This window comes from Orcinus orca, chromosome 15, assembly GCF_937001465.1.
Source record: "Orcinus orca chromosome 15, mOrcOrc1.1, whole genome shotgun sequence".
In the NCBI taxonomy this organism is placed as follows: Eukaryota; Metazoa; Chordata; class Mammalia; order Artiodactyla; family Delphinidae; genus Orcinus; species Orcinus orca.
In genome coordinates, this window is record NC_064573.1 from 67392417 (window position 1) to 67420372 (window position 27956).

The 27956-nt window shown below is 42.3% G+C and overlaps 1 protein-coding gene across 6 annotated transcripts; it reads right to left on the bottom strand.

Annotated features, from left to right (window-relative positions):
* Positions 1-181: 181 nt before the first annotated feature.
* Positions 182-27951, bottom strand: EWSR1 (EWS RNA binding protein 1). 6 transcript variants are annotated; one of them, XM_049698325.1, is made up of 18 exons: positions 27815-27951; positions 23479-23515; positions 23290-23341; positions 21919-22042; positions 21475-21492; positions 16813-16999; positions 14393-14560; positions 12094-12305; positions 10994-11174; positions 8202-8236; positions 7638-7670; positions 7240-7358; positions 3517-3646; positions 2618-2740; positions 2092-2254; positions 1623-1720; positions 748-1000; positions 182-584 (listed from the first exon to the last, which is right to left on the bottom strand). In XM_049698325.1, the coding sequence occupies exons 1-18, from the start codon at positions 27825-27827 to the stop codon at positions 545-547; spliced, it is 1986 nt and encodes a 661-aa protein (XP_049554282.1). In that variant the 5' UTR covers positions 27828-27951; the 3' UTR covers positions 182-544. The 6 variants fall into 6 exon arrangements, with proteins under 6 accessions (XP_049554282.1, XP_049554281.1, XP_049554283.1 ...); XM_049698324.1 differs by having other exon boundaries at positions 8202-8239; XM_049698326.1 differs by having other exon boundaries at positions 8202-8239; positions 21475-21489; positions 27815-27842.
* Positions 27952-27956: the final 5 nt, after the last annotated feature.

Sequence of the window (27956 nt, forward strand, 5' to 3'; positions counted from 1 at the left end):
AGGGTCAAAGTGACACTCGAACCCCCTTTCCTTGCCAGCAGCACCGTGACCAACACTGCAGTGTCACATCTTGACCGTTCAGATTTCCTCACACATGACGCTTGAATGAGCTGTGATCTGGGGGGTTGGGGACATGCTCCAAGTAGATGTGCAGTGGCTGCAGAACAGAGGCCGAGAAGGATGACGGTTTATAAACATTTGGAATTTTATTTTAAAAAAAAAACATCACAACCATGAACATTGTTTGTTACAGTTAGAGAGGCCCTCTTGGTTCTCCACAATGATACTGAGCATGCTCACAAGGGATTCCCATTGTTTAGTCTTAGTTAAACAACCATCTTTAAAAGAAGGAAAAAAAAACTCGGCACACTACCATTTAACTTGTTTTAATGTTTCTTCACAAATGGTGAAAAATACTAAAGTACAGACAGGAATAATCATAATGTTGTGGCCAACATTATAAATATGGAATTATAAATTTAAAACATTTTCTGGTTTAAAAAATAAATCTGGTAGTCAATGCAGCTCTGCGGGGTCTCTGCGTCTAGTAGGGCCGGTCTCTGCGTTCCTGACGGTGCTCACCTCTGCAGGGCAAAAAGGAAAAAGGGGCAATGTGTTAAAAATGGGGAGAGGAAAGGAAGCCCTTCCACAGCCCTGAGCTGAGCTGCTTGCCTCATTCCCACAGAACAGGTGAGACCTGCCGCCCAATGGGCCCTGTGCTCCACAGCTGTTTCTACCACCACATACTTATCCATTTTTCCAGGTCCTCCACGCCCGCCTCTTCTTCCTCCCATCTGTTCCATCAAAGGTCCAGGGGGTCCCCCAGGGCCACCTCGTCTTCCTCCACCAAAGCCACCACGGTCCATGCCCCGGGTGCCACGGAAGCCACCTCTGTCTCCACCACGGCCACCTCTGAACATTCCACCAGGACCACCTCGATCCATGAGGCCACCTCTTCCTCCCCGCATGCCACCAGGGCCACCTCTGCCACGGTCACCGCCTAAGGTAAGGGAAAGTACAGGAGAGGACAGAGAATGGGTGAACGCAGAGGTCCCCTCAGGATCTGCTGGGGTCACAGTTTAGAACTGATGGAACTACAGGTGACCCTTGAACAACAGCAACAGGTTTGAGGTGCATGGGTCCACTTATACATCGATTTTTTCCCACTAATATAAACTACAGTACTAATCTGAGGTTGGTAGAATCTGAGGATGTGGAGGGAGGGCTGAAAGTGGATTTTTTTTTTTTTGCTGTACACAGGCCTCTCACTGCTGTCGCCTCTCCCACTGCAGAGCACAGGCTCCGGACGCGCAGGCTCAGCGGCCAGGGCTCACGGGCCCAGCTACACGGGCCCAGCTACTCCACGGCATGTGGGATCTTCCCGGACTGGGGCACGAACCGTGTCCCCTGCATCAGCAGGCGGACTCTCAACCACTGTACCACCAGGGGAGCCCCTAAGTGGATTTTTTTTTGGCTGCACAGAGGCCCAGCGCCCCAACCCCCGCATTGTTCAAGGGTCAACCGTGTAACTTAAAGAGCCCCAGTGTCCAGGGCTGAACTTGCTGAAATCACCAACCTGGTCTGGGCAACACAAGAGGTTAGTGCCAATTGAGGGTACCTACCCGGGGGTGGGAAAGGTGGTGGGAGGAAGCCTTCAGGCTTTGGGGCCTTACACTGGTTGCACTCTGTTCTCCACGCAAAGTTCTGGTTTCCACACCCCCTGCATAAAGTTACATCACAACAGTATCACTTAAGTGAACAAGTAAAGGCACCACCTGAGCAGAAACCACCATAATCACTGAGTCCACAGAAAACGGCTTTTGAGCCTCAGGCAGCAACACACATAGCACCAGAGTTTGATCCAGCAAAGTCAAACCATGTGGGCCTGAGTCCAGTGGACTCTGACCGTCTCCCTAAGGCTCCAAGCCAGTAAAGGACCGAGTACCACCACCGCCCCCAGCAGAGCCATCATGGTCATCATTACGCTCCTGCGGATGAAAAGAATCCAGCAGGCCTCCCCAGAATGGGAATGGGGCAAGATGTAGGGAGACTGCACTAGTAGGCTATCAGTGTGCCCCGAGAAGTACATACGGATTGGGGCACTGCCAGTCTCCAGCTCGGTGCTGGACGTTTCCTCCTCCAGACGGGTTCCCTCGGGAACCGCGGGGCCCTCTTGGTGGGAAGCCTCCTCTGTCTCCTCCACGGCCTCCCATGCGACCCATGGGTCCTCCAGGACCTCCCGGGCCTCCTGGACCTGCAATAAGCATAAACCACCTCTTTGCAGCACCAGATTTGCTACAGGCATACATCTCATGAAGGGAAACAGAAATAGAGATCACAGCTGTCGCTGCCCCATCACCTGGCCCATACTTTCCCACAGGCCCAAGGGCTAGTCACTGCAGTTAGCTCCACAACAACTTGAGGAGGGCAGATGAAGACAACAGCCCAGGGCTAAACCCCAGGCAGTGTGGTTCCCAATAGTCATCGATCTAGATACCTTTTCAGTATTGCTAACGGGCTTGCCTTCACTCTAGAAACCAAGCTCCTCAAAGACAAGTGTACTAAAAAACTTCCAAAGCAACACAGAAAGAGCCCAGAGACAGCATCCAGTAAATACCTCCTCGGAGCGGCGGTGGCATCCCTCTACCCTCACGGGGGGGCATTCCTCCCCGCATGCTGTTCATTGGAGGCTTCTTCCGAGCAAGAGAAACTTTAAGTTTGCTCCCTTGAAAATCTTTCCCTGAAACAAGGTAACAGAACACCAATTACTCCCAACCTTCCAACTCTTAGTCCCCTTGAGGGACCAGGCAAGGTTAGATGACTCCTTTCACCAACCCCGCCCCCTATATCAAACCAACCATTCCTGCTTCATCAAGTGTGCCCACCCATGATGTTCCCTAAGATTTTTAGGCAAGGCCAGAAAAGCCTTTAAAAGAAACAAACAGAAAAACAAAAAAATAGGAGAGGCAGAACTTTCTGACACTTTTGTGCGAAGTGAAATTCCAGGATCAATGTCAAAGCCACATATATATGTAAACGCAAATGTATACGGCTGAGGTGTCTGTGGGACTTTCTGCACCTCTGACATCCTTAGAGAAGAATTACAACTTTAGCATGAGGCTTTGAACAACAATGACTGAAAGTAAGGGATCTCTTAACCCATGGTCAGCGCCCGGGCCCTCACGTGGCTGAGGGGAGCACGTGACAAGCACTTCCCAGCAGCCATCCAGTGCTCCTCCAGGAGCAGACAGAGGGTCTTCTTGCTCCTCTGGCTCTTGAGGTCCTCCTTCCTGCCATGTCCTATAGCCACACAGAGGGAGAACCTATCTGTCCCCGGTCCCTAGAACCACTTTAAGAGAACAACATTTAACAGCCAGAATTAATCCATCAGAGCAAGACCCTTTCTTTACCCACAAGTTGACACAGGCAACACTTGCTACCAGACCTTCTGTGTGCCCCAGAGGAGGCAGAGCTAAGAAGGCTAGGAGTACACCCTTGTTGACCTAGGGTTCCTACCATCAAACCACTCGACAGCAGTTTTGGCAGTTGGCGGGTCTTCATAGGATACAGTAGCATCGCCTTTGGGCTTTCCTGTTTCCTTGTCCAAATAGATATGGATCATGGGTTGTCCAGTCCTCTTGTTTATCTAGGCGTAAAATAGCATAATGAAGCTGTGACCAGAATATAGTTTTCAGGGGAAAATCCATGTGAAATTCTTCTTTTTCTTTTCCATCCAAGTTCTCTACTGTCAAAAAGCAGTCAATTTTCCAGACACACATTCAGAAGGATGTTATAGTTTATCTGAGTGGTGGAATTATGGGTGACTTATTTCCTAAATAGCTACCACAAATCTGTACTTAGAAGACTTTCCCTTAGATGTGTTTTATCATAAAACCAAAATAGGTTTTATCATAAAACCAAAGTTCCAAATTGTGTAAATGAACTTTTCAGGTCCCATTCCTCCCCAGCCACCTTTTCCTTCCTGTGTCCCTGCACTTGCCCCAACACCCTGTAGGTCACACTAACAGGCACCCAGTGAGCAGCCACCTCTTAGGACTCAGGCAGGCTTTGATGCCATCATATAAGACACATCTCACATAAAGTAAAAATTACTATCATTAAGTACAACATACAGGGCTGTGAGTGCTCTAAAAGGATCTTGGTTATCTCAAGTTCAACACAGCCAGTTTTTCGAGACAGAACAGATGACTAGTTTTTCAGCTCAACACCAGATGCAAGTGGCTTGACTTCAAGAGCCACACTGCACAAGAATATGGCTTTATGTGTTTTTTGCATATGATCAAACTCTTATCTGCATTTATAGATAAATTACGATATATATGTTATATATTATATATATATATATATATATATGCTGATACGTATGTTTTTATAAAGGACATACACATAAACACTGAAAGGAAATGTGGCGAAATAGTGGTATGAATGATGGGGTATGTCAGTTTAAAATCTGTAATTTTACAAAACTTTGATAGTAAACACTGCTTTCTTAACTACGCATAAACCCCACATACCCAAATAAACATATTCACAAGTAGAGAGAAATCTCCTTATATGATTTAAGATTTACCAAAATCGCTGGATAGAAAATGCCATTCAAAATATACCATTAACTAAAAAATAAATCTAAATCTAAAAAGATCTGCAAAACTTTTAAGGAGATTGGCTTTACCAAATAAATGGAGAAATACAATGTTAATGGGTCAAATTCTTATAGATTCAGTGACTTCCCCGCAGTGGTTAAGAATCCGCCTGCCAATGCAGGGGACACGGGTTCGGGATCCCTGCTCTGGGAAGATCCCACATGCCATGGAGCAACTAACCCCGTGTGCCACAACTACTGAGCCCTCACATGCAGCAACAAAGACCCGATGCAGCCAAAATAAATAAAATTCTTACAGGTTCAGTAAACATCCAATAGGTTTTTGTGGGTTTTTTGCCGCTCTGCACAGCATATGGGATCTCAGTTCCCTGACTAGGGATCAAACGAGTGTGGAGTCCTAACCACTGGACGGCCAGGGAATTCCTCCAATTGGGGTTTTTTAAGGAACTTCATAAACTGGTTCTAAAATGTATATATATATAAAATGTATAGAGCAAGGAGTAAACATTTCTGAAGAAAAAGAATAAAACAGAAGAATTTGCCTTACTAGGTATCAATATCGAGCATAGAGTAATTAGCAGTGCTACTAGCATGGGATCATGCAAATTAACCAAGTATACAAAACAGCCAAGAAACAGCTTCAGGTAGAGGTGTACTTTCTATGTGAAAGTATTATACACCACCAGGGAGAAGATGGCTCTTTCAAAAGATGTTGCGGAATAAAAGCTCTTGCAAATGGAAAAAAATAAAGACACAAACCAGTAAGGTAATGACCTCTAAGTTCAACCACAGTAAAATTAAGAACTTCTACTCATCAAAAAAAAAAAATGAATAAGTGGGCCACAGGGAATTCCCTGGCGGTCCAGTGCTTAGGACTCTGCTCTTTCACTGCTGAGGGCACAGGTTCAATCCCTGGTCGGGGAACTAGTATCCCGCAAGCTGTGTGGCACGGCCAAAAAAAAGAAAAAAGTGAGCCACAAACTGGGAGACCTGTATTTGCAACAAAGGACAAACAACCCAAGTTAAAAAAAAGGCAATTCCCGGTGAGGCTGTGGCAGGTGTGCAGTCAGAGTGCCAGTGGGAGTCTAAGCTGGTCAGCCAGACAGTTATTTTGAGGTTAAACACTGTACACATCTTAAGAACCAGCAGTTCTACACCTGGACATAATGGGGTCTCATTATCCGTGGATTCAAATTTGCAAATCTGCCTACTCATCAGTATTTTGCCTACCAAAATCAACACTTGGGGCACTTTTTGTGGTTACTTGCAGACGTGCACAGAGCGTGAAACACATGTTGCCAGATGCACATGTTCCCAGCTGAGAAGGAACAAGATGATGCTCTCCCCCTCTCATTCTAACTCTCTCTAGAAGACCAGAGGACAGAGACTGGGAGGATGGGGCAGTGTTCTGTAAGAAGTTCTGGCTCTGGGACTAGATGGATGAATATGAATACCAACTTGGGCAAGTCACATTTCTGAATCTTTTTTTCTTTGTAAAATGAAGTGAGTAGATCTATCAGGATGAATTTTTTTAGAATTTATGATTATAATATATGTGAGATGTGTGTATTTGTACATACTTCCCCCGGGGACAGTGGCTCAGCATAATGATTTTAACTACCATGAATAACAAGAATCAAGTATATACACAATAGAGAAACTAGCACACCAGGAGACAGGTACAAGGACATTCACTGGAGCATGGCTTATAAACTAAAAAGTTAGAAACAGCCTGTTAAGAGAATTTATGAATAACTTGTGATGTATTTATGAAATACAGATGCCCAGACTTGTGGAATTTTGACCTAGGGACGCCCCACCTTCTCAAAATCCCAGTTTCTCTTAGTTTTCCTCATCTAATTAATAACCCCACCACCATTACACCAGCTCAGACCAAACCATTCTAGCCACACTAGCTTCTTTGAGCTTACCAGGCAAGCTCCTGCCTCACTATTCCCTCCACTATTCTGAAATTATTTCCCTGCTCCTAGTGGCTCTGTTCCTCATTTTATCCCTGTTCTATCTTGCTGTATTTATTTTCCTCCCTAACAATCACGATCACTGAACATAGTACAACTATATTCCTTTTTACAATATGTTCCCCACTATACGTAAACTCCAAGGGTTCTTATCTGTTTGTTCCCAGTATAATGCCTTACAATAGTGTTTAATAAATACTCTTCAAAAATTATGTAAAACAAAATATTACTGAGGACACATCTATAAAGTAAAGAAAGGGAATGATAAATTTCAGGATGGGAGTTGAGAGAAGGGGTAAAACTGGGAAGACATATACCAGGTACTTCAAAGGTACTCATATAAAGCCGTACTTCCTATGCTGGGGATATGGATACATAAGTGTTATTTTTAAAACTATGTCATATTCTATATTTCACAATAAGTAATGTTCGTGTTAAGTATTCTTACAATTAACATGATAATTATAAAAATGACCCTGAGTTATCAAGTATGCTTAAATCATGTTTAGCATTTCTTTTCTATAAAAAATTTTTGTTTTTTGCTTTTTGTATTTTAAGGAGCAAACCACAATATGGACAGTCCAGAAGGAAGTGGTTGCAAGATCTGCCAGATCACATGGTCACGCTTTTACTTACCTTGACAACTCCACACTGCTTAAAGAAGTCTGCCAGATCATCTAGAGTCACACTGTCACTTAATCCTTGCACATAAATTGCACTGTTGTCACAGTCTTCATCTGGATCTACAGGTGGGCCTTCCAGAGAAAAGTAGACAAAGGGAGTTATTGTCATGTATCCATTAGGGCTTATTAACCAATGGTCACTACTGCCCCCTGGTGCTAAGAGAACTACCAACCTTACTAATAAGAATGACATGGAACTCTTGGTTTATTTTTGATAAAGGAAGCCCCAAACTGCTCTTGACAGCAAGAGTAATCCCATTGATTTACCAGGCTGTTGAACCCCCAACACGCACTTGCTTCTGTGCTATTCATTTATAAAGCACAATATAAAAATCAGGAATTTGGAGTTACCTAAATCAAGATCTGGTCCTTCGTCCATGGGTCCTGCCAACCAGGAAAGATCATATAAAATACTGTTAGTGCACGTCTTGCAAGCTACAAACCTTACAAACACACATAGCTATCTACTACACCACCATTTGATGGGGCTTCATTAAATTCAAAATGACCCGCACTGCTAAAATGGAGCAGTGCCCCTTTAACATCTGTGAAAGGTTTGCTAGGGTTTGCTTTTTCTTTGGTTTGCTTTTAAACCATTAACCAAATACACTCTCAATGCTTATGTGCCAAATTAGTGTTAAATTTAAGTCAAATTTTTTCCTCCAAATAAACCAAACTTTAAAACTGTATTCTCCCCCATATTACAGAAGCAGTTGCTCAATACTTCAAGTTACCCTTTGTTTTGTAACCATAGGTTAACCTTATTACCCCTAAGACAATGCCGGCAGTACCCATTAGTCTCTTTTGTATAGATCATTTTTAAACCGCTTATGAAACTAATATAAAATTATAGTTTTCTAAATACTGACTGTATTTTTTTTTAAACACTATCCATGGTAATACTCAAAAACTTACCACCAGGCTTATTGAAGCCACCTCGCTCTCCAGCGCTGCTGGGGGGATAAACGAAGAAATGAAGGCCTTTCCCTTTAAAAGCCAGTACCGCTCTGAGCCTTGTGGGGGCTCGTGGGGAAGAAGGGCACTGGCTAAACACATCTCCAAACAATGCATCTCTCTCATCTTGTCACTATGCCTTTCTTCAGGGCAGCTCGCTCAAATTTCCTTTATATACAACCTTGCTCGTCTGATTGTACACACCACTGTGGTTGGTTCCTTTCATTTCGGGGGGCTGGTATTAATAGTGCAATACTTGGCAAATTGGGGGAAAAATACATCCCAAACACCCACCCCGTCGTCAGCTGAAAAACAGGGAGAGCTTGGTGTGGAGAGAAGTAGCAAGCTGGGGTAACTGAATCTTTTCATGTTCATAAAGGTGCACCCTCAACCTCTCCCAGGGGAGAGCCAAGTGAGGCCCTGGGCTTCCTAACAAGTCACAGTATAATAAAGCAGGAGACACCAAAGTAAAGGCCTACAACACACACCAGAGGACGCATCCAGCCGATCTTCAGCATAAAGCCATACATTTCAGGGCACTAATGGGTTTAACAATAGCTGTGAAAGGAGAATTTACAACAAATACCAAGGCTCCACGGAATGGGGGTGCAACTTTATAGACATATCAGTTGAAAACAATGACAATGGCAGTATAAAATCACCGCCTTACGTATTTTAAAGGGAGAAGAAATATGAATTGGGCCTGTTTCTTTTTTAAAAAATTAAATAAAGGCAGCTCCTCAGTGGGAGGCCCTGAGCTTTTTCTAACCAGTATTGCACCTTTAATACCTGAATATACAATTTCAAGCTGTTGCATGCAGCTTTGTTTCCTTTTTAAAAGTACACACCATAAAATGTTCTCTCTCTTTAAACACAAAAGTTTACACTTTAATGTTACACAATTCTAGAGTATTATACCTCCTCTGGTTCATTACCAAACAACAAGTATGCAGTTACCAAAGTTACAGAAGGATTCCATTTATACAATGAATACATTTTGTTAAAAATATTCTATGTATATTTGTCCTCTCCATATGGACACCGTGTCTAGTCCCACTTTTCATTATGCTGCCGGCTGAGTACTGAGTACGGGTACTTTTTAAGTATTGAAGTGTATACAAGGCTCTCACTTTGTAACCTGTAGCATATAAATGCGACAAAGCATGTTAAAAAGTTTCCACGTTTAACAGCCAATGAAAATATCAAAATACTGAGGCAATGAAAAGGGCATGTTAACAACATTGAGTGCCTTACCTGCAGAAGACACTGAAAACCATCACCACACCACAATAAAAAAGAGGGGAGAGGGGAAAGCCCTTGTCCTGTCCCCAAAGGATCCAACCGACTGCTTCACAGTCTGTTGAAAAACCTATGAGGAAAGCCATGATGTTTTCTATGGCTTCAGGAGAGACTTCTCACCCAGAAAGAGGGAACCCCTCTACTAGCAAAGTCTAGCAAAATTAGTAGAATTATTACTTCTGGAGAATTAAAATGAATAAACTTGAAATTGGTTTTGCAATCAAAAAATACTAGGATTCTAGGTGATTGGAAACGTGATGATAGTGATTTCAAGTGTCTACATCTATTTAAAACATCCATAAAGAAGGTGAAACCTTTATAATGGAATGACATTCTTCAAATCAGAATATTAATTTTACTTTATACCAAATTATTCGTAAGTTTTTGCTCTTGTAAAATGACTTTCTTCCAATAAAGATTTCACTGAAGACGTTTTAAGTTATGCAGAATATGCAAAACAGTATTTTTAAACCAGTATTGTTCAATAGTAAACAGATTGCTAATGTAAAAAATAAAGACCAACTTTTTAATCTTGAAGTACATTTCTAAAGAAATTCTGTTCAGTTTTTCCTTGAACCTACAGTGGCACCAAATCCAATTTATACCTACATTAACATTCTGCATAACTTTTTTACTATTTATATAGGGACAGAACACACACAGAACTAAGCCTTCTGGATTATGTTAACCAACATTATACCTCACCTTCATCAAAGTATAGACACCAGAAAGGGGAGAGGGTATGGGAGAAGGGAGGGGAAGGGTAGGCACAGGTAGCAGGGTTATGTTACTGATCTAAACAAAGTTTTCTAAACCAGATTGTGCCACCAATTAAAATGGTCAAACCGATTTAGACTTCTCAAAATCTCCAATGGGAAGAGTGATCCCATAATTATATACATTACTCTTCAAAAAGCTATTGGACTTCTTGTGTACCAGGTGCACCTCAGGCCATAGTTCAAGGGTTATGGAACCAAGATCTTCACCGTTATGTTCAACAGTTCCGAGTACAAACAGAAGTTGGGGACAAACATTGTGGAAGACAGCTGCATTCCTTTTTTGCAGTATATATACCAGGTATTTCAAGACAACCATTCAGAAGCAATTAGTTAAATACCTAGGGTTGTTTTAAGAGTTGTGTGTGTTCCATCCCAAGTCTATTACCCACAGAGGCTTTGGACCTCTGGAAACCATGAAGGGAACTGAAAGCTCTAATTTCAAAACCATTCTTTGTTCTCCCCATCCCAACCAAGTAGATTGGCACTGAAAAAAGCAAACTGCCTCTAGATATGCCACAGAGATGACATTTCCATGTTTTGGAAGATGGCTTGGGCTCATCAGATTATCCATGGAAATGCAGAAATAAATTTCTTATGTCTTTCAGTCCCTTCTTTCCATTGAAAATCCTATGGATGAAACAAAATTAGGTAAAAGGAGAAAAGGTTTGCTCTTACCCCATTCCACCGCGTCCTCCTCCCCGCCCACCTCTGCTCATGCCTCCACGATCAAATCCCCCTCTTCCCCTGCCCCGGTTATCAGGGCCACTCATGCTCCGGTTCTCTCCTGGTCCGGAAAATCCTCCAGACTCCTGCCCATAAACACCCATGCTACTGGGGTGGTCCTGTCGGAATGAACCTGAGGAAAGAGTCACATCTGTAAGCCGTGGACCAGCATTTACACCACTGCCTGTTGTACTTTCTCCTGGAATCATAGAATTCTCAATTGCAAGGCACAAACCAAGGTACCATCTTCTTTACACCTGATTAAGCACCCCTGATCTTTTTAAAGTTCAACAAGAACAACTGGCTCATTAAGGCTGAAGTAACCTCATATAGTTCATCTAGAATAAACCACTCCCAAACAAAAAAAGGACTCTGGTCAACAGTTTACAGGGTTCTGTATCCTAAGATGTCTTTAAAAAGTTGCTTCTTTAAACCACACTCAAGAAACAAAAATGGAGCCAGGTTTCTTGGGGGTTGCTAAGGGGTAGTCTCCATCAAGTAGCACTACTCATCTCATTGTCATAATGAGACATACTCAGAATGGAATTTAGTTAAAAGACAACAACAATCCAGTTAAGAGATTAAACTGTGAAGACGGTTTCTTGAGTTTTTGGTTGCTTTTCCACATAAAACTGTAAGCATTCTGTGAAACTTTTTTTGGTTTGTTTTATGAATGTAAATAAAAACAAAACATAGCATTTTGTTAACTATCAAAATTGCAGTAGTCTTCAATAGCTACCTGCTCACTCTCTCTTAATAAGCTGGGGTGGGCAGGCCATAAGAAATGCTGGCTTCACTCACTGCATATAACCTCCCCAAAGAGAGCAGGGCTGGCAGTCTACAACATTTTCTCTGGTCAGTTACAAACTCTCTTTTCTTGTAAGGCATACTAATAACAATTAAATTGGAGAAAAGCCAGGATATTAGCCAGGATATGATACCTTCAAGATGCATCCTGGAGTTCAAAAGTACACAATAGTAAAGAGCATTTCCCCATTTCAGAAACTCCAAACATAACCATTCTTATTTGGTTTTCTCTCTTAGCAACTCACTCTGCTGCCCGTAGCTGCTGCTCTGTTGGCTATATTGACTTGGAGCCTGGCTGTAGGATCCAGTTTGGGGGGGGTAACTAGTGGGCGGCTGCTGCCCATAGCTGCTTTGTTGACCATAGCTACTCTGTTGTCCATAGCTGCTCGGCTGCCCATAGGTGTTCTGCTGGGAGTAACTGCTCTGATCATAACTAGTCGGCTGTGTAGAAGAATAGCTGAAAGTAAAAAAAAAAAAAAAAAACAACAAAGAGCTTGTTAGGAAGGAGAGACTTGTTATTTTTTCTAGTCCCCTAAACATGAGACATAAATAGTACATGACATAGAAATCCTTAAAAATGCAGTTACTTTCTACATATTAACATACAATGAATTTAAAATAAGCAAATATTTTTGTATTCAGAATAAAACTCTGAATGGAAGGGAGGGGATATTATTAAAAACAACCCATTTATAAAATGTATAACCCTAGAGCCTCTCCTTTACCCCCAGCCTCATGAAAACAATAGTTATTCTCAACCAAATTCAAGGCAAATTGGGGAGTTTAGGTGCTTCCTGTATTAAGGGGAGAATATGCAGATGTGCTGCCAGGGAAGGTTGCCCCAGCAAAAAAGGCACTGAGAAAAATGAGGCAGTTAAGTGCCGTATTCAGTCCTAAGGCTGCCTCCAATAATTCCCTTGAGTGATGACAATTTTTCTGAAGCTAAAAGGCCACTTGGTGTGTGTTTGGCCACTTTTCTCTTGAGGATAAGTCTAAGTTTCAAACTGCTTTGGTATGTATACAGTTTCAAACTTTCAGACATGCCTGATCATCTACGAAATCCAGGCATTAATAAAGAAAAGATGGACAAGGAAACGTCACTATCAAGGCATTGTATGAAAGATGACTATTACATTGATATTCATCTTCACACATGTCAACTACAGGGCAGGGAAACTAAACAAAGATACATTCTTACACAGAAATAAAGCTTGAAAGAACTGGTATTAAACTCTGGATGAACCATAATGCAAAACCAAAAAGACAACACATTTTACAATTTTAATTCTAAGAACAACAATTTTAAGTATCACCACCTCCCTCACCACAGCTGTAAGGATTCAAAGGCCTCTCTTCACACCAAGTGCACCTATTCCACTAGCCAGATTAAGTGCTCTCAGCATGACAGCTGTGGGTGGGCCCTGTGGAAGAACTGCTAGAGCCCTGCCCACTGCTGCTCCAAGCTGAACAGAGACACTTACCAGTCAGCTGTATTGGCTCATAAACCTGCTCATGTCTGCTGTACTTTAATGTATAAACCAATGAAATGAGTACAAAAAGGGGAACTGTTAATTCTACCAAAACTAAGTTAACACTTTAGGACACAATTCAGACAATTCATTTGAAAACTTGCATCAAATTAAATGTGAGAACTTGCAGTTCTTCCTCTACTTTAAAGAAACCAAAACTGGACATTGTAGCTTCTGGTGTGGTTAATGTAAGACAAAATACAGAACAAGTAAACTTTTAGTCAAAAGGAAGGGCCTTGGCCTAACCATTAAAAGGCTGGTGCATGGACTTCCCTGGTGGCCCAGTGGTTAGGAGTCCGCCTGCCAATGCAGGGGGCACAGGTTTGATCCCTGGTCTGGGAAGATCCCACATGCCGTGGAGCAACTAAGTCCGTGCTCCACAACTACTGAGCCTGCGCTCTAGAGCCCACGAGCCACAACTACTGAAGCCTGCATGCCTTGAGCCCGTGCTCCGCAGCAATAGAAGCCACCTCAATGAGAAGTCTGCGCACCGCAGCTAAGAGTTGCCCTCATTTGCTGCAACCAGAGAAAGCCCGCACAAAGCGACGACCCAATGCGGCCAAAAATAAATAACTAAATAAATTTATTAAAAAAAAAAAGCCTGCTGCATAAATGGACCTTCAAATATAAAATGATTAAGGTGAACTTTCTTTTTTTCGAAAAAATAATGCCCTGCACTTTACCCAGCTCAAATGCATCGGAGAATGTGGCTTCTGTGGTTCTGTTTACCTGCTTTCATTGTTTCTCAACTGAATAAACTAAAAGAAAAAAATTCAAAGAAAAAACCTAGAGTGATAAAAACGTATTTACAGAGAAGAGTTTTTGACTGTCAGGCACTGCTATCAGAACTTAGGACTGAGGTTTTAATGTACAATATGTGGTCAGGCTTATCACTGAGAGAGTCAGATAACATAGCCCACCTGAGGAAGCAGAAGCAAGCTGGTCAGCCTGAAAAAAATCTGTTTTGTTATTCTACTAGCTCACTGGACGCAAGAACAAGAATGAGAAGACTGACCTGGTAGGAGGATAGGATGGTGGTGCTGTGACTGGCTGCATGGGGTAGCTCCCAGGTACCTGGGGATAACTGTAGTTACTCTGTCCATATCCTAGGCTGGGCTGGTTGTAACCCCCTGTGCTAGATTGAGGTTGACTAGTCTCAGCGGGTTTGTTACCATCCTGCGGTCTAAAAGGAGAAATAAAAAAGTGAGACTTCTTTTTTCTCAACCACAAAATTCTTGGGTAAGAACTCTACAATCTATGAGCAATAAGCAATGTTAGTATTGAGCTTGGAAATATATACAATTGCAAAGCGAACTACATCAAAACCCAATGTCGGTCCAACTGTTTCTGCTGGAAGACAACACTAAAGATGGGGGAGACTTAATCTCATCCACAGAAGAGACATCAACATGCTCCATTCATTCCATATCAGCAGCTACAAAAGGCAGTTACGGGCTTCCCTGGTGGCGCAGTGGTTGAGAGTCCGCCTGCCGATGCAGGGTACACGGGTTCGTGCCCCGGTCCGGGAAGATCCCACATGCCGCGGAGCGGCTGGGCCCATGAGCCATGGCCACTGAGCCTGCGTGTCCGGAGCCTGTGCTCCGCAACGGGAGAGGCCACAACAGTGAGAGGCCCGCGTACCGCAAAAAAAAAAAAAAAAAAAAAAAAAAAGGCAGTTACAATACTTTGTGCTGCCCATTTAAGAGATGTGGGAGGGGACGTGGTTTGTTCGGTAAGAAAATGCCTTTTCTCAAAAAGGACCATTAAAGACAAACAAGAAACTTTAACAATAATGCAAATTCTGGGTCAGAGTAACATTTACAAAAGTCCATGGCATTTATAAGTTTGGACAATCTGTGGGTTTATGTCTCTTTTTATGTTTCTCATCTATTAAGAACAGACCTGAAAAAAACATTTCCTAACTTGAACTGCCATAAATTAATCTAACCCTGCCTCAGTCTCCATAATGGAAATACCAGAGTAGGGCAGGGACACACATAGGGATGGAGACAGACAAACACACACACTCCTCTCACGCTCAGGTGAACTGGAAAATATCCTTGTTAAATGACGAAAACCAATCTTAATCCCAAGGAAAAAAAAAAGGTTTCTATTATCCCTTTACGTTAACAGTTTATAACAGGGTTGTAGCAAAGTGAGCATATGCTATTTTAAGCAAAGCCCAAGAATCAGCAGGCAGACCAGAGAGGATGTGGAAGCACTGGTTTCTCCAAAGAGCTGAAACGGGTCACAAGCCCCCTCTTTCTAGGGGAAAAGGGAGTAGCTATCACTGATCACAAGACAGCTGTTATAAAGTGTTAACGATCGAAAAATTAAAAGGAATCAAAAAGGATGATTTATTCAAAGACCAATTAGTATATACCCCCGCCCCCCAGCTATGGCTTGGATATACTGTTGCAATGGAGCATCAAATGGGACTTCAAACATCTGAGAACACTCTAGGTCAACTGAATTGGGACCCTACAGGAATCAGCTTAACACTAACCACTGCACAGGCTGTCTAGAAGAGGTAAATTACCAAGTAGCTCTGATTACTCACTGTGCATTTTAGAAGTAATCTCATGAGTGTTTGCCAGAGCTAATTTCTTACCTCTACAGCAGACAAAAAGTCTAGGTTACAAGTTGATCTCTTGTTTACTCCCTAAAAAGTCTTCTTTCAAACCAGAATTCAATGTTCCTTCAAGACTGTATGCAGAAGCCACCTAAGTGCATTGCCTAAAGCAAAGACCTGAAATCTTCTGTTAAGTAATAATTAATACTGTTTACTTGCTAATCAGTCACGGAGTATGAACTCTGCTCAAATATTCACCCTATAGCAGGACACCCAGTTAAGAATTTATACTTGCCTGGGATAGTTAGATTACCAACCCAATACATAATACAGAGAAAATCATGTCACCGACGTTTGACTTCTGGATATGGATATACCCTTTACTGACAACTGGATCGTGTGACTATTTCTTGAACCACATGATTCTACCCCCATCCCAACTGTGAACTAGTGTTCTTCCCAAAGAGAAAGGTGTTACCCATTTACAGGGTCAATAAAACCAAAGGTAAAAGCATCAAAGTACAATTCTATCAGTTGTTCTGTTGTGAGGAAACCACACTCAATTTTCTTCTGGGTATAGCAAAGTAAATAACCAGCTTCCTCCTACCGAAAAGTCCACTCTTCTGAAACTAGCAACCCACTCAGTGACATTCCTCATTTTGGCCCCTGGATGGCACCATTTCTCTACTAAATGAAGAGTACTGTTTGTGGTGTGACTGTAGCGGGTGAAGAACAATTAATTAACACCTAAGTATGTGAGTAAGCATTACAAAGGAACCAAGTCATACATTCTCTAAGTGAGGCTTGCTCTCTTTTCTGAAAGCCTGAGGATGCTGTGTTAGGAGTAGGTGAGGGGGCCTTACCTTGCAGGCGCGGTGGCTGCTGGCTGCTGCCCATAGGCTGGATAAGCAGGCTGAGTGCCGTATGCAGACTGAGCTGCATAGGAGGCCTGGGTGGTAGTGACTGTAGCAGTGGTGGTATCATAAGCACCAGTGCCGTACCCCTGGACAGGCTGACTGTATGCCTGGGGGGCAGTTGGAGTAGAATATCCTGGAATAAAGGAGAGCTACGTTAGATTTCTGGCTCCTCAGAGACCTGCCTAGACACTCATTAACAGGACAATCTGTAAACCACCTACTTTCAACCATCATGATATTTAGCTCCTTTAAATATTTCCCCTTCAGTAAAAATAGCAACAAACCAATATTTAAAGCCTAAGTTCTCTGAAAATACTCAGTTTTCAGCAAAGCACTGTCTCTTTTGCTCTAAACCACACCTAAAAGAAAGGAGAGAGAGTAGGCCACAGAAAGTGCTGGTATAGAAAAAAGGGCTCCCTTTGCCCCCACCTCGAAAGCATTCAATAGGGGACAAGTCTGCTTTCACTAATTCTATAATCCAACAGGAATAAAATGTCACAGAAAGGGAGGTAAAAGGCAAATGACACAACATCTTTAAGTAGCTATAGAATAATGATCCAGGTACAAGTTTTAGCATTAAAACCTATCATTTGGAACTATCTGCTTTCAACCCCAAGCATCATGGGCAGTTCATGTTTAAGGAAACTGGAAATTGCAGAGAACATGTGTTTAATTTTCAGTGAGATGTTAACAATTGATTAAACACTCTAAGAACTGCTAATTTCGTTTCGGGTAACAAACAACTAAGAAAATGCTTGTTACCGGCACTAAGATTTGAAATGGCACATTAGTAATAAAGACATACTACAAATTATATTTGCTTATGTACATGACCAACAAAGGCTTTCCCTATTTAACTTTTCTGATAAATTATTTTAAATTAAAGTTAACATTCCCAAAATAAACAATGAAAAGGTAAATGTTTTTCACATAATAAAACCATTTGAGATTCTAAGCCGGTCATCAAATTACCCACCCCATTTCTTATTTACCCACCGCAAGCAAATGAGTCTTTTTCCTGCTCAGCAATACTGGAGATGGACTCTGCAGCCCCCTTGCTATTTCCCTAACCAAATGTTACAGACCTGCTGTCACAGGTGTGCAGAGACCAAGCTAGGCTCTTTCCCTAGTTCCTGCCTCTGCCAAACCAGGCAGGATCCATGCCTTTTTCTTTTTTTGCCATACTGCTCGGCTTGCAACATCTTAGTTCCCTGACCAGGGACTGAACCCAGACCCTGGAGTCCTAACCACTGGACTGCCAGGGAATTCCTGGGATCCATGCCCTTTCATCTGGAACTTGGGCTTGGAATGTGACAACTCCCACCCCTGGACCTGCAGCTCCTAACTTGCGTCCCTTTTCTACAAGAAGTATTATAACCTTTCCTGGTGCTTGGCTTCCCTCCCTCCTACTCCTCCCTCACGGTCAACGAGCACAAGTAAGCCATGCAATAAAAAGTTGGGTCTAGCTGTCAGCATTTATGTCCATCAAAGAAAAACCCAAATCTCACTAAAGTAAAAATGTTTTAGTACTTAAACTTCAGTTAGAATAAAGTGTCCTCACTATACACACAAAAATAAATACAAATACCAATTTAGCCAAATACCAACAAATAGCCAAAAACAAATACCAACTTCCCTTTGTACAATCTAAAGTGTCATCTTTTGTAGCACAGAGTATACTACTTTCTTCTCCATCCCAAACATTTTAGGGAAATTCTGAAATTAATTATACACATATTTCCTTCTCAAACAGGGAGCCCCAAGCACTGGAAGTTTTTCAAGTTGGCATATTATTCATCTGAACTGTTTATTTAACTTAAAAGTTCTTTGCAGAATCCTAATGTCAACCACATAAAGCACTCATTTATTTAACTGGAATCTAATTCCACCTACCCTATTAGTCCTACACAGATTTTTTTTCCCCTACATGACAGGCCATCTATAAGATTTACAAGAAGAGGACTTCCCTGGTGGCGCAGTGGTTAAGAATCCGCCTGCCAATGCAGGGGACACGGGTTCGAGCCCTGGTCCAGGAAGATCCTACATGCTGCAGAGCAACGAAGCTGTGCACCACAACTATTGAGCCTGTGCTCTAGAGCCCGCGAGCCACAACTACTGAAGCCCGTGCTCCGCAACAAAAGAAGCCACCGCAATGAGAAGCCCACGCACCTGAACGAAGAGTAGCCCTCGCCTGCGGCAACTAGAGAAAGCCCGCAGGCAGCAACAAAGACCCAATGCAGCCAAAAATAAATAAATACAGTTAAAAAAAAAAAGATTTATGAGAAGAACAATTAAAAAACAACAACAAAAAAAAGTGACAAGGGCAGTAACTCGTGTCATAGAAGTATCCAGCAACAGAGCCTTGCAGTGCTAAAGATTACACAGACACTGGTTAATTAATCATCTTTTTCAAAAATTAATAATCTTTTAATTGTAGTACCCGCACAAGCAGCCAATCAAAATGAGCAAAAATTAACAGAGCAAAATGATTTAATGACAATAAAAAAGACCAATAGCAAAAAGACAACATATCTACTATGTGTTGATAAATTTAAGGAAAAGGGTAGTAAGAAACATCACACAAACCAACCAGAATTTTTGTTCAACTTCAACGGTAAAAACTAAAGTCTAAGATTTCTATTCCAATTAAGAGTTGAGATTTATATAGCTCCCTCTCATGAAGCTTAATTTTAAAATATTCTATAAGTGTCTTTTTATATATTTCTTTCAATAATTATCCAATGACTCTTTTAAAAATAAATTTATTTATTAGTTTTGGCCGTGTTGGGTCTTCGTTGCTGTGTGCGGGCTTTCTCTAGTTGCAGCGAGCAGGGGCTGCTCTTTGTTGTGGTGTGCGGACTTCTCATTGTGGTGGCTTCTCTTGTTGCAGAGCACGGGCTCTAGAGCGCGCGGGCTTCAGATGCAGCGCGTGGGCTCAGTAGTTGTGGCTCATGGGCTCTAGAGCGCAGGCTCAGTAGTTGCAGCGCATGGGCTTCATTGCTCCACGGCATGAGGGATCTTCCTGGACCAGGGCTCGAACCCATGTCCTCTGCATTGGCAGGCAGATTCTTAACCACTGCGCCACCAGGGAAGCCCTATCCAATGATTTTTATGTGTAAAGACAGTAAGAGGTAAGGAAAAAAGCATTAAGTGTTCCTGAACCTACTTACTACTGTCAGGGTCCTGCTTGGTTTGGTTCAGCCTCAATCTGCTCACTAGGTTTAATTTTAGTTCCTACACTCCAAGAGCTGATGGAAGAATTTGGGGAGATATGAAGGGTCTTCCATAAACTACAAAGTGAAAACATGGCTCCACAGAATCTAGAAGACTACTGTATTTCCTATAAATGACTTTATCATGTTCTTATAAAATGATCCAAAGGCTCCAAAGGCTAGATCTAAGCTGTATTACTTCAGATGATACTTATTTTTAAAATTAATTAAGGTCAAAAAGATACAAAACATCTAGCTATAATAAATTAGTCATGGGGATGTAATGTGCAGCATGATGACTACAGTTAGCAATACTGTATTGTATATTTGAAAGTTGCTAAGACAGATGATCCTAAAAGTTCTCATCAAAAGGATGTGTGGTAATTCATGTTAACTAGACTCACTGTGGTGATTTCACAACATACACAAATATTGAATCATGTTGTACACCTGAAACTAATGTTATATGTCAATTACATCTCATTAAAAACATAATAGCTTGAAAATGTAAAGTTCATCTCACAATTTCAAAATTCTGTGCTAAAAATACAAACTGCAGAGTCTCAGTTCCAGCTCTTCCTACAGTTGCCAACACCCACAGAAAGTTTAAACATTTCCCATCCTATTCAATGAGATAGATTAGGAAATACTTCCCATCAAATCCAGGACATTGTCACGAAGTGAGATAAATTACAGGTGGGTTTCTCCCTACTAATGACTCTGATAGACCATATATAACTTGGGATTAAAGATAGTTTGAAAAATCAAAGTTTTTACATCTTAAAGGTAGGGATCCTGAAATGTCACACAGCACCAAACATAAAAAAGTTATTGTAAAATTTTCACAGGCTCCATTTCAACCCCAGTATTAGGATACAATTTATTCTAATTCTTAAAATAATTTTTTTTTTTGCTCCCTGGAATGCTGTTACATATATATTTAAGACATACTATGGATTAAAATAATTCATTAACATTTAAACAGAAAATAAAATGTGTCTGGACCGGAAGCCAACCAACAGACAAACATAATACATGCAAGGTGGCAATCTGTTCCTCTGAATAAATCTAATCATGCAATCTATCCTTCAGGGAATAGGGGGAAATCAGCTGGGGAGTAGTCACCTGAAATACCTTTGAGAAGGTGAACAACTATTATTAAGGCTTGACACAAAATAATGTAAAATAAAAAAGCGAAACCTTTCCCAAAATCACATAAAGAAAAGGGACATGAATCTGCGAATGGCACCTGAAGCAGTTTTCCATTAGCACCTTATTGTGTGTGATGTTAGAAAGTTTGAGGGTTAAACAAATGAAAACACCTAAAGGGTTAACATTACAGGGTTAGACAAGATGGAAAGCAATTCCCATGCAAGAATGAGCAGGATAGTCAAACCTGTACTGGTCCCTTCTACTGTGGAAAGCACAAAACAAAAAGTAGAGGGCACACTATCAGATGAAGCAAACAGATGTGAAAATCAGTTTGATTTTTAAGCAGCTCAGTTTAAGAAGGCTCATTCTTTCCCAGTATTAGCATTAGCACAATCTCTTATATATTCTCTATTTTGTCGTGAGATTACTCAATACACTGTATAAAATAGCTAGCATGAAAAGTTCTTTTTTCCCTTGGAATTTATCCCACCCACATTCTATTAGAGATCCCTCAAGGAGAATATAATGAAAAGGAAAAAAACAAAACAAAAACCCCCAGCTCCTCCTAAGAATAAAGGATTCCCAAACGCCAAGGTATCAACCAGAATATACACCCAAGAGCACAAGTAACAAGCTTCTTAGCAAACACCCTAGCTAATGTAACCCCAAAGTCTCTCTAGAGTCTTACCAGTGGGAGGCTGTCCATAAGAAGTTGCATAGGCGGTCTGCCCATAGGTTGCAGTGGTCTGAGCCTGGGTATAGCTGACATCAGTGGGCTGTCCATAGGTTCCGTAACTTTGTTGCCCATATGCCTGCTCAAAGAAAATGGATTTAAGAACTTCATATATGAATCTTGCATTTTAGCAATAAAATGGACTGACTTCTAAGTTCCTAAATTGGAAAACCAAAGTCAAAAATATGCTTTCTAATAAAAAGGTTAAAAAAAAACCAGACAAGTGATCGCAGTATCATGAATGCTTGTTTCTCCTTATCTAATCCACTCATATTTTCATAAACTACAAAAAAGTTCCTGAGATAATCAGGCAAAACCACAGTTTAACGATACAGGAGATTAACAAGATGCCCTCAAATGATTAACAATGAGGGAACAGGTGTATAATTGCCAGCACTTAGTGTAGCAGTTTTAGCAAACGGAAACAAATGCTAGGAAGATAAAATGAACAACGAAAATGAAAATGGGACTAAAATCTGTCAGACAATCTTGAAAACTATATTTTCAGCTTGAGACAAAATTTTTTAAATTATCATACCACGTCAAAGAAAATGAACAAGAACGCTGCATGTCTTCTTAAGACAGCAAGACTGCTGTCTTCTGAACCTGGACATCAGTAATACTTAAAACCTGGCAAGGAATGAACTGTTTTTTTCAGGTATTAGCAAGATCACATTCTAGATGTGAATGACCAGTTATGTAAGATCAGCCAGAGACATCACATTCTGCCTGTCCTATAATGTTTCCATGGCAGAGCTACTGTATCCATTTTATGCCACAGACCATTTCAGAACTTGAGATGATATTGAGAACACTAGGTGGCTAATTTCTAGTATCTGTTAGCCTAGACTTTAGAATAGACTCACGTACTAGAAAGAGCTCAAAAGCCCTATAGTTAGGCACCCATAAGAGTTAACCCATCACTTAATGTGTGACCAGTGGCGAATGGTGTAATATCTATGCACTGCAATTTTTCATCTGCAAAATGTCATAATATCACCTTCCTCTGCAGAACTGCTGTATGATTAAGTTAAATAAATTTAAACACAAAATATGTAGAAGGAACAAGCATGGAGCAAAACACCTAACTTGAGAAACCATACTAGGGAGGAAAGGAGAGCTAGCAACTCCCAGTTTGAGGATGGTTTCATTACAATGGCACTCCCACTGTGAAAGTTTAAACCCCTGTGTATTTTATGATTACAAGCACATTATACTCTTCTACTACCTAATTTCTGAAAAAGATTTGTGCTAGCTATTGTTTCAATGGCTGATGGAAATATTTAACTTGGGGATGCAGCCACAAATAATTATCTTAAAGATTACCTGGGTGGTCTGTGCATATCCTTGAGTGGGCTGGGCGGTGTAAGCACTGTAGCTGTAAGAGAAATTAAATGCAAGAACTGAATATAGAAATCCAGATTCCATTACTAAATCCTCTACAATTAAAGGAGGCTCTGTACTCTAAAAAACAACGAATCACACCCAAGGTACTGCTGTAAAAGTTCGACTTACCCCTGCTGGGCTGCAGCTTGGCTGTAGGTACTGTAATCTAGAGAAAACAAGGAGAGAAAATAGTGTGAAGCCAACGTTTACAAGGAGAAAGGAAAAAAGGGGGGAAGGAATTCAGGTGGCAGGAAGATGAATTTTAAAAACTGTATTGAGGGACTTCCCTGGTGGCACAGTGGTTAAGAATCCGCCTGCCAATGCAGGGGACACGGGTTCGAGCCCTGGTCTGGGAAGATCCCACATGCCGTGGAGCAACTAAGCCCGTGCGCCACAATTACTGAGGCCCGTGTGCCTAGAGCCTGTGCTCCACAACAAGAGAAGCCCCCGCTCACCATAACTAGAGAAAGCCCACACACAGCAATGAAGACCCAACACAGCCAAAAATAAATAAATAAAATAAATATATTAAAAAAAAAACACGGTATTGAGAGGACCTACAGGACAACACAGGTCCAAATGAGTACCTCTTATCTTTCAACACCAAACTAAAAAAATCTGAGCCAGTTAAACAGAAAATTTTAACAAAGTGCCAGCTAATGAGGTCAAGATCATCTGATTTGGCAAAGATACTTTGCATGTTCCCATGACTACAAACTTCCCTTAACCGTAGGCTGTCATTTCAAATATATGATCATCATCCTAAAACTAACAGGAGAACAAGATAAACTCAAGAGGATCAGAAGTTTTACCTTCATATAAAAAGGAGGCATGCAACAATATAACAATGTTTAACACCAGAATGGTTATACCAGTAGCTACATCTCCTCAAAAACTAGTTAAAAAAAAAATCACTCCCTCACTTTAGCAAGTTAGACCAACCATAATTCCCTAGGAGGACTGTGAAATGAAATGGCAGAAAACAAGAGGACAATCATCTCAATCCAGTGTTTTAAAGGGTTTGCTGTCTATATGAGGGCTACATCTGTAGAATAATTAAAAAACTAGACACATTGTAAGTACAAGTGAAGCAGTCAAGGCAGAATCATGATAACTGGCAGAGGAGAAAGCATTTAATCTTTGGGGGAATAACTTGGTTTTAGGTAACATCATCTTTTTAAACTCAAGTGATTTCAACTTAAAAAAAACAAAACAACTTATCTTCCCCTCTCCTCTCTAAGTAAAGCTTCCTACAACTTTCCTTTTCATAAGAAATTTACAACACGCACAAAAAAGGACTAAAAATGAAAACAAAAAAACCCCTCTGGTCCACTGAGGCGTCTGCAAGTAGTGAAAACAGAGAACAAAATGGTTAAGAGGTTTTCATGGCACTACTGAATCAAACATATATTTTTAAAGAAGTTAAAGTAATTATTTTTAAAAAATCCTGCCCAATTCTTTTTTTTTTCTGTCCAATTCTTTGCTCTCCACAAGAACTATGTATCTTATTCTATAAGGCAACACTGTCATTAAGGCAGACCAAAGGGTCCTTTCTTCTCCAATCAGAAAATAGTCCCTCACCTGAAAGCAACAGTTGACAGCTCTTTGTGGAGGGGTTTCTAACCCCACTCCATTCAAAGCCTGCTTCACAGTTCACCTGGCTTGCCCCCAGAGCATTTTGCTGAATCCATCTCTTTAACTTAGCTCATTTTTCATCTCTCTACACTTCACTTGACCACTTTCCTTCCTCTGTACACCCTTAACTCAGAACCCTGAATCATCAACATTATCAAATCAACGGCCAAAGGCTATGTATAATGAACAAATTGATTTGTTCAAGACAATCTTAGCTCTGTATGTGACATATAAAAAACTAAATGCAAATCACTTCTTCCATGTTGTAGTTACAAAATAAACATACCAATGAAGCATCAAAAATCAAATACTTCAAACTACCTTCTGCAGAGGCTTCTGTATGAGAAATGATTCTAAATAGCTGACATGTAAGCTCAACGTCTGCAAGAGGACTGCTACACAAGAACAGTTATGTAAAACATCAAAGTGGCGAAGCTGACATGAACAAGGAATGATCTCAGATCCATGGGAAACCAGCTGATTTAGCCCCATATTGGTGGGCTACAGGAAGTGGCAAATGTGCTTCATGAGAACTTACGTTATCTACCTACAGCATACAAACATTATATGGCCTCAAAAATCTACAGTTACACATTTGTCAGATTTTTTAGCAGTTATTTTGTTTTGTTTTGTTTTGTTAACTACCAAATCTGCAGCTGAAGACTACACTAAAAATACAGGACAGGTTGAGGAGAGAAGGGGCTGTGACTGGGGTGGGGGTGGGGGACCTCCAGAGTGCTGACAATGTTCTATTTCTTGCTCTGAATGGTGGTCACTTGGGAGTTCGCGTTGTAATTCTTCGATAAAGTGGACATATACTCTAGGTACTTTTCTATATATGCTACACATGAGGAGGAAAAACAACTAACATTACCGAAGGTGGTGGCTTTTAGATACTTTAAGGCAGTCACGATCAAGAAACTGCAGAGATTTAGAGCTTCAGACTAACATCATGAGTTCAAGTCACTATGGGACAACTTTGTGGGAGCCAAAATACTTTGCTGTAAGGTCAGAAGCTAAAGGCTGAAAAAGCTCTTAAAAGGTCTAGCCTAACCCCTTCATTTGGACTGAAAGGAAACCAAAGTCCAGATAAGTTAGTGACCCCCCCCCCAGCAAAGGGCCCCCAGCCAGGCCTACTACTGTGTGTCTTCATAATCCATAATTGTAATTCTAATATAGTATGTAGTGGTTACCAGTAAAAAGAGCTTGAGCAAAGGAGAACGAAAAAGGGGCAAGTCCAGCCACACACAAATTTGAACACTCATATTTACTCCCCAAACGTTAACAGGGAAGGGAGAGTAGCACTCCTCCTTACAAAATCCTAACACTGCAGGGAAGAGGAAGGTGGAAAGGGCTTTGAGGAAACCATTTCCCACCAAGATGTGTGTAAGACTGTGGTTATTTCAGAGTTCTTTCTTCTAGGGGCACTCTGTACCCTGGCACTAACAGCCAGCATCTACCTGCTTGTTTACTGACTACATAGTTGCGGAGAGTTCTTAAACTGTCATTCCGTTGCTGGATTCTGGACCCTTTTCAAATTAAAACTCTGAAGGACCCAGAGCTTTTCCCATCTTCCATCTTCTCCAACTGCTTCTTAAGGCCTGGAGTCAGGCTGCCTAAGAACACCCCCGGAGGCAAAAATGCCCCACTCAACCAATAACCACAAGTTAGTGCAGGAACAGGCTGCAAACCGCAGGTCACGTTTAGGCTACTCTCTTACACACTCCGGGCGTCAAGGACCACCCCAGACATCATATTCCAGCTCCCACCCCGGGCTTTCAAAGTCCAGTCCGCGCCTCCTTCCGCTCTCTTCTATCAGTCCACGAAATAAGCCTCTCGGCTTAACCTAAGCGAATAAACGTGCGAAACGATTACTTAAGTATAATTCAAACGCCGACTGGTGCCTTTTGTTTCCCCTAAGTCAAAGAGGCCAGAAATTTCTTTCGGTGGGGATTTCTGGCCACACGATCCGGGTTGGCCTTATACAAAAAATCTCCCTCGGCGTTTGCTGAAAAATGGCTCTGGGAATTGCCTTTTGGGGCGGTAAGGAGAATTAATAACGGTAAAAACCGAATCCCGAAGAGGCAGCCGATTGGGGGGCTGTAAAGGAGCGGGGGGGCACTCCGTCTAAACCCCAGTTCGGGCAGAAGTTCGGCTTGGGGGTTGGAGCCCGCCTTAGACGCAGCTCTGCGGCCCCGGATGCCCCAGCCGACCCGGCTTTAAGAATGACGGGGCTCCCGCTCATAGGTCGGCGCCCCTCGGCTCACAAATCCGCGAAACCTTTTTTATTTGCTTTTTTCCCTCATCTTCTCGGTGAGGCAGAGGAAGCGCTCGGGCTTGGGCTGCCGCCCTGGAAATGGGGTTGGGGTGGGGAGAATCACAGGGTCAGCGGGCCTGCGGCTTCTCGAGCCGCCGCCGGCCCCCCCCACCTCCGGTTTCGGGGTGCCGGGCCCGAAGCCTAGCCGAACCCTCCCCCCACCCCCACGCGGGGGCCCAGAGGCCACAGGCCCCGCCCACGTGGCGGGCTGCCCAGGGCGCGGGGCCCGACGGCCATCACACAATGGAGACCAAAGCAGGCCCCGCGCGTACCCGCCGCCTCGAGCCCCCCGCGCGCGGGGGGCGCCGGAAGGTTCCAGAACCGGCCTGCCCAGTTGGGGGAGGGGAGGGAGCGGAGGGAGACGCCGGCCGTCGAGCTTCTCGAGCCGCGACGGGTACCTCACGCCCTTCTTGGCAGGTCCACTCAGTCATCCCGGCCACCCCGAGAAACAAGCGGCCCCCAATTTGGGCATCCCGGCCGTCGCCGGAGCGACCGCAGTTCCACCACACTCACCCGTGGACGCCATTTTCTCTCTCCTTCCTTCTCGTTCTCTCAACGTCCGTCTCCCTCTCGCTTTCCCTCTAGGCGCCGCACTGCGCAGGCGCGAAACCCGCAACCTCGGGCGCTACCATCGGGCCAGGCCACGGGGGTGGGA

What these genes read in the sequence shown, in the direction of transcription:
- EWSR1 (XM_049698324.1), bottom strand. An exon ending in TGCTGTCGAGTGGTTTGATG is followed by an intron (nt 2,741 to 3,516) that starts GTAGGAACCCTA and finishes ACCTTGTTTCAG; the next exon opens with GGAAAGATTTTCAAGGGAGC. An exon ending in ACCACCTTTCCCACCCCCGG is followed by an intron (nt 1,001 to 1,622) that starts GTAGGTACCCTC and finishes CCCTTACCTTAG; the next exon opens with GCGGTGACCGTGGCAGAGGT.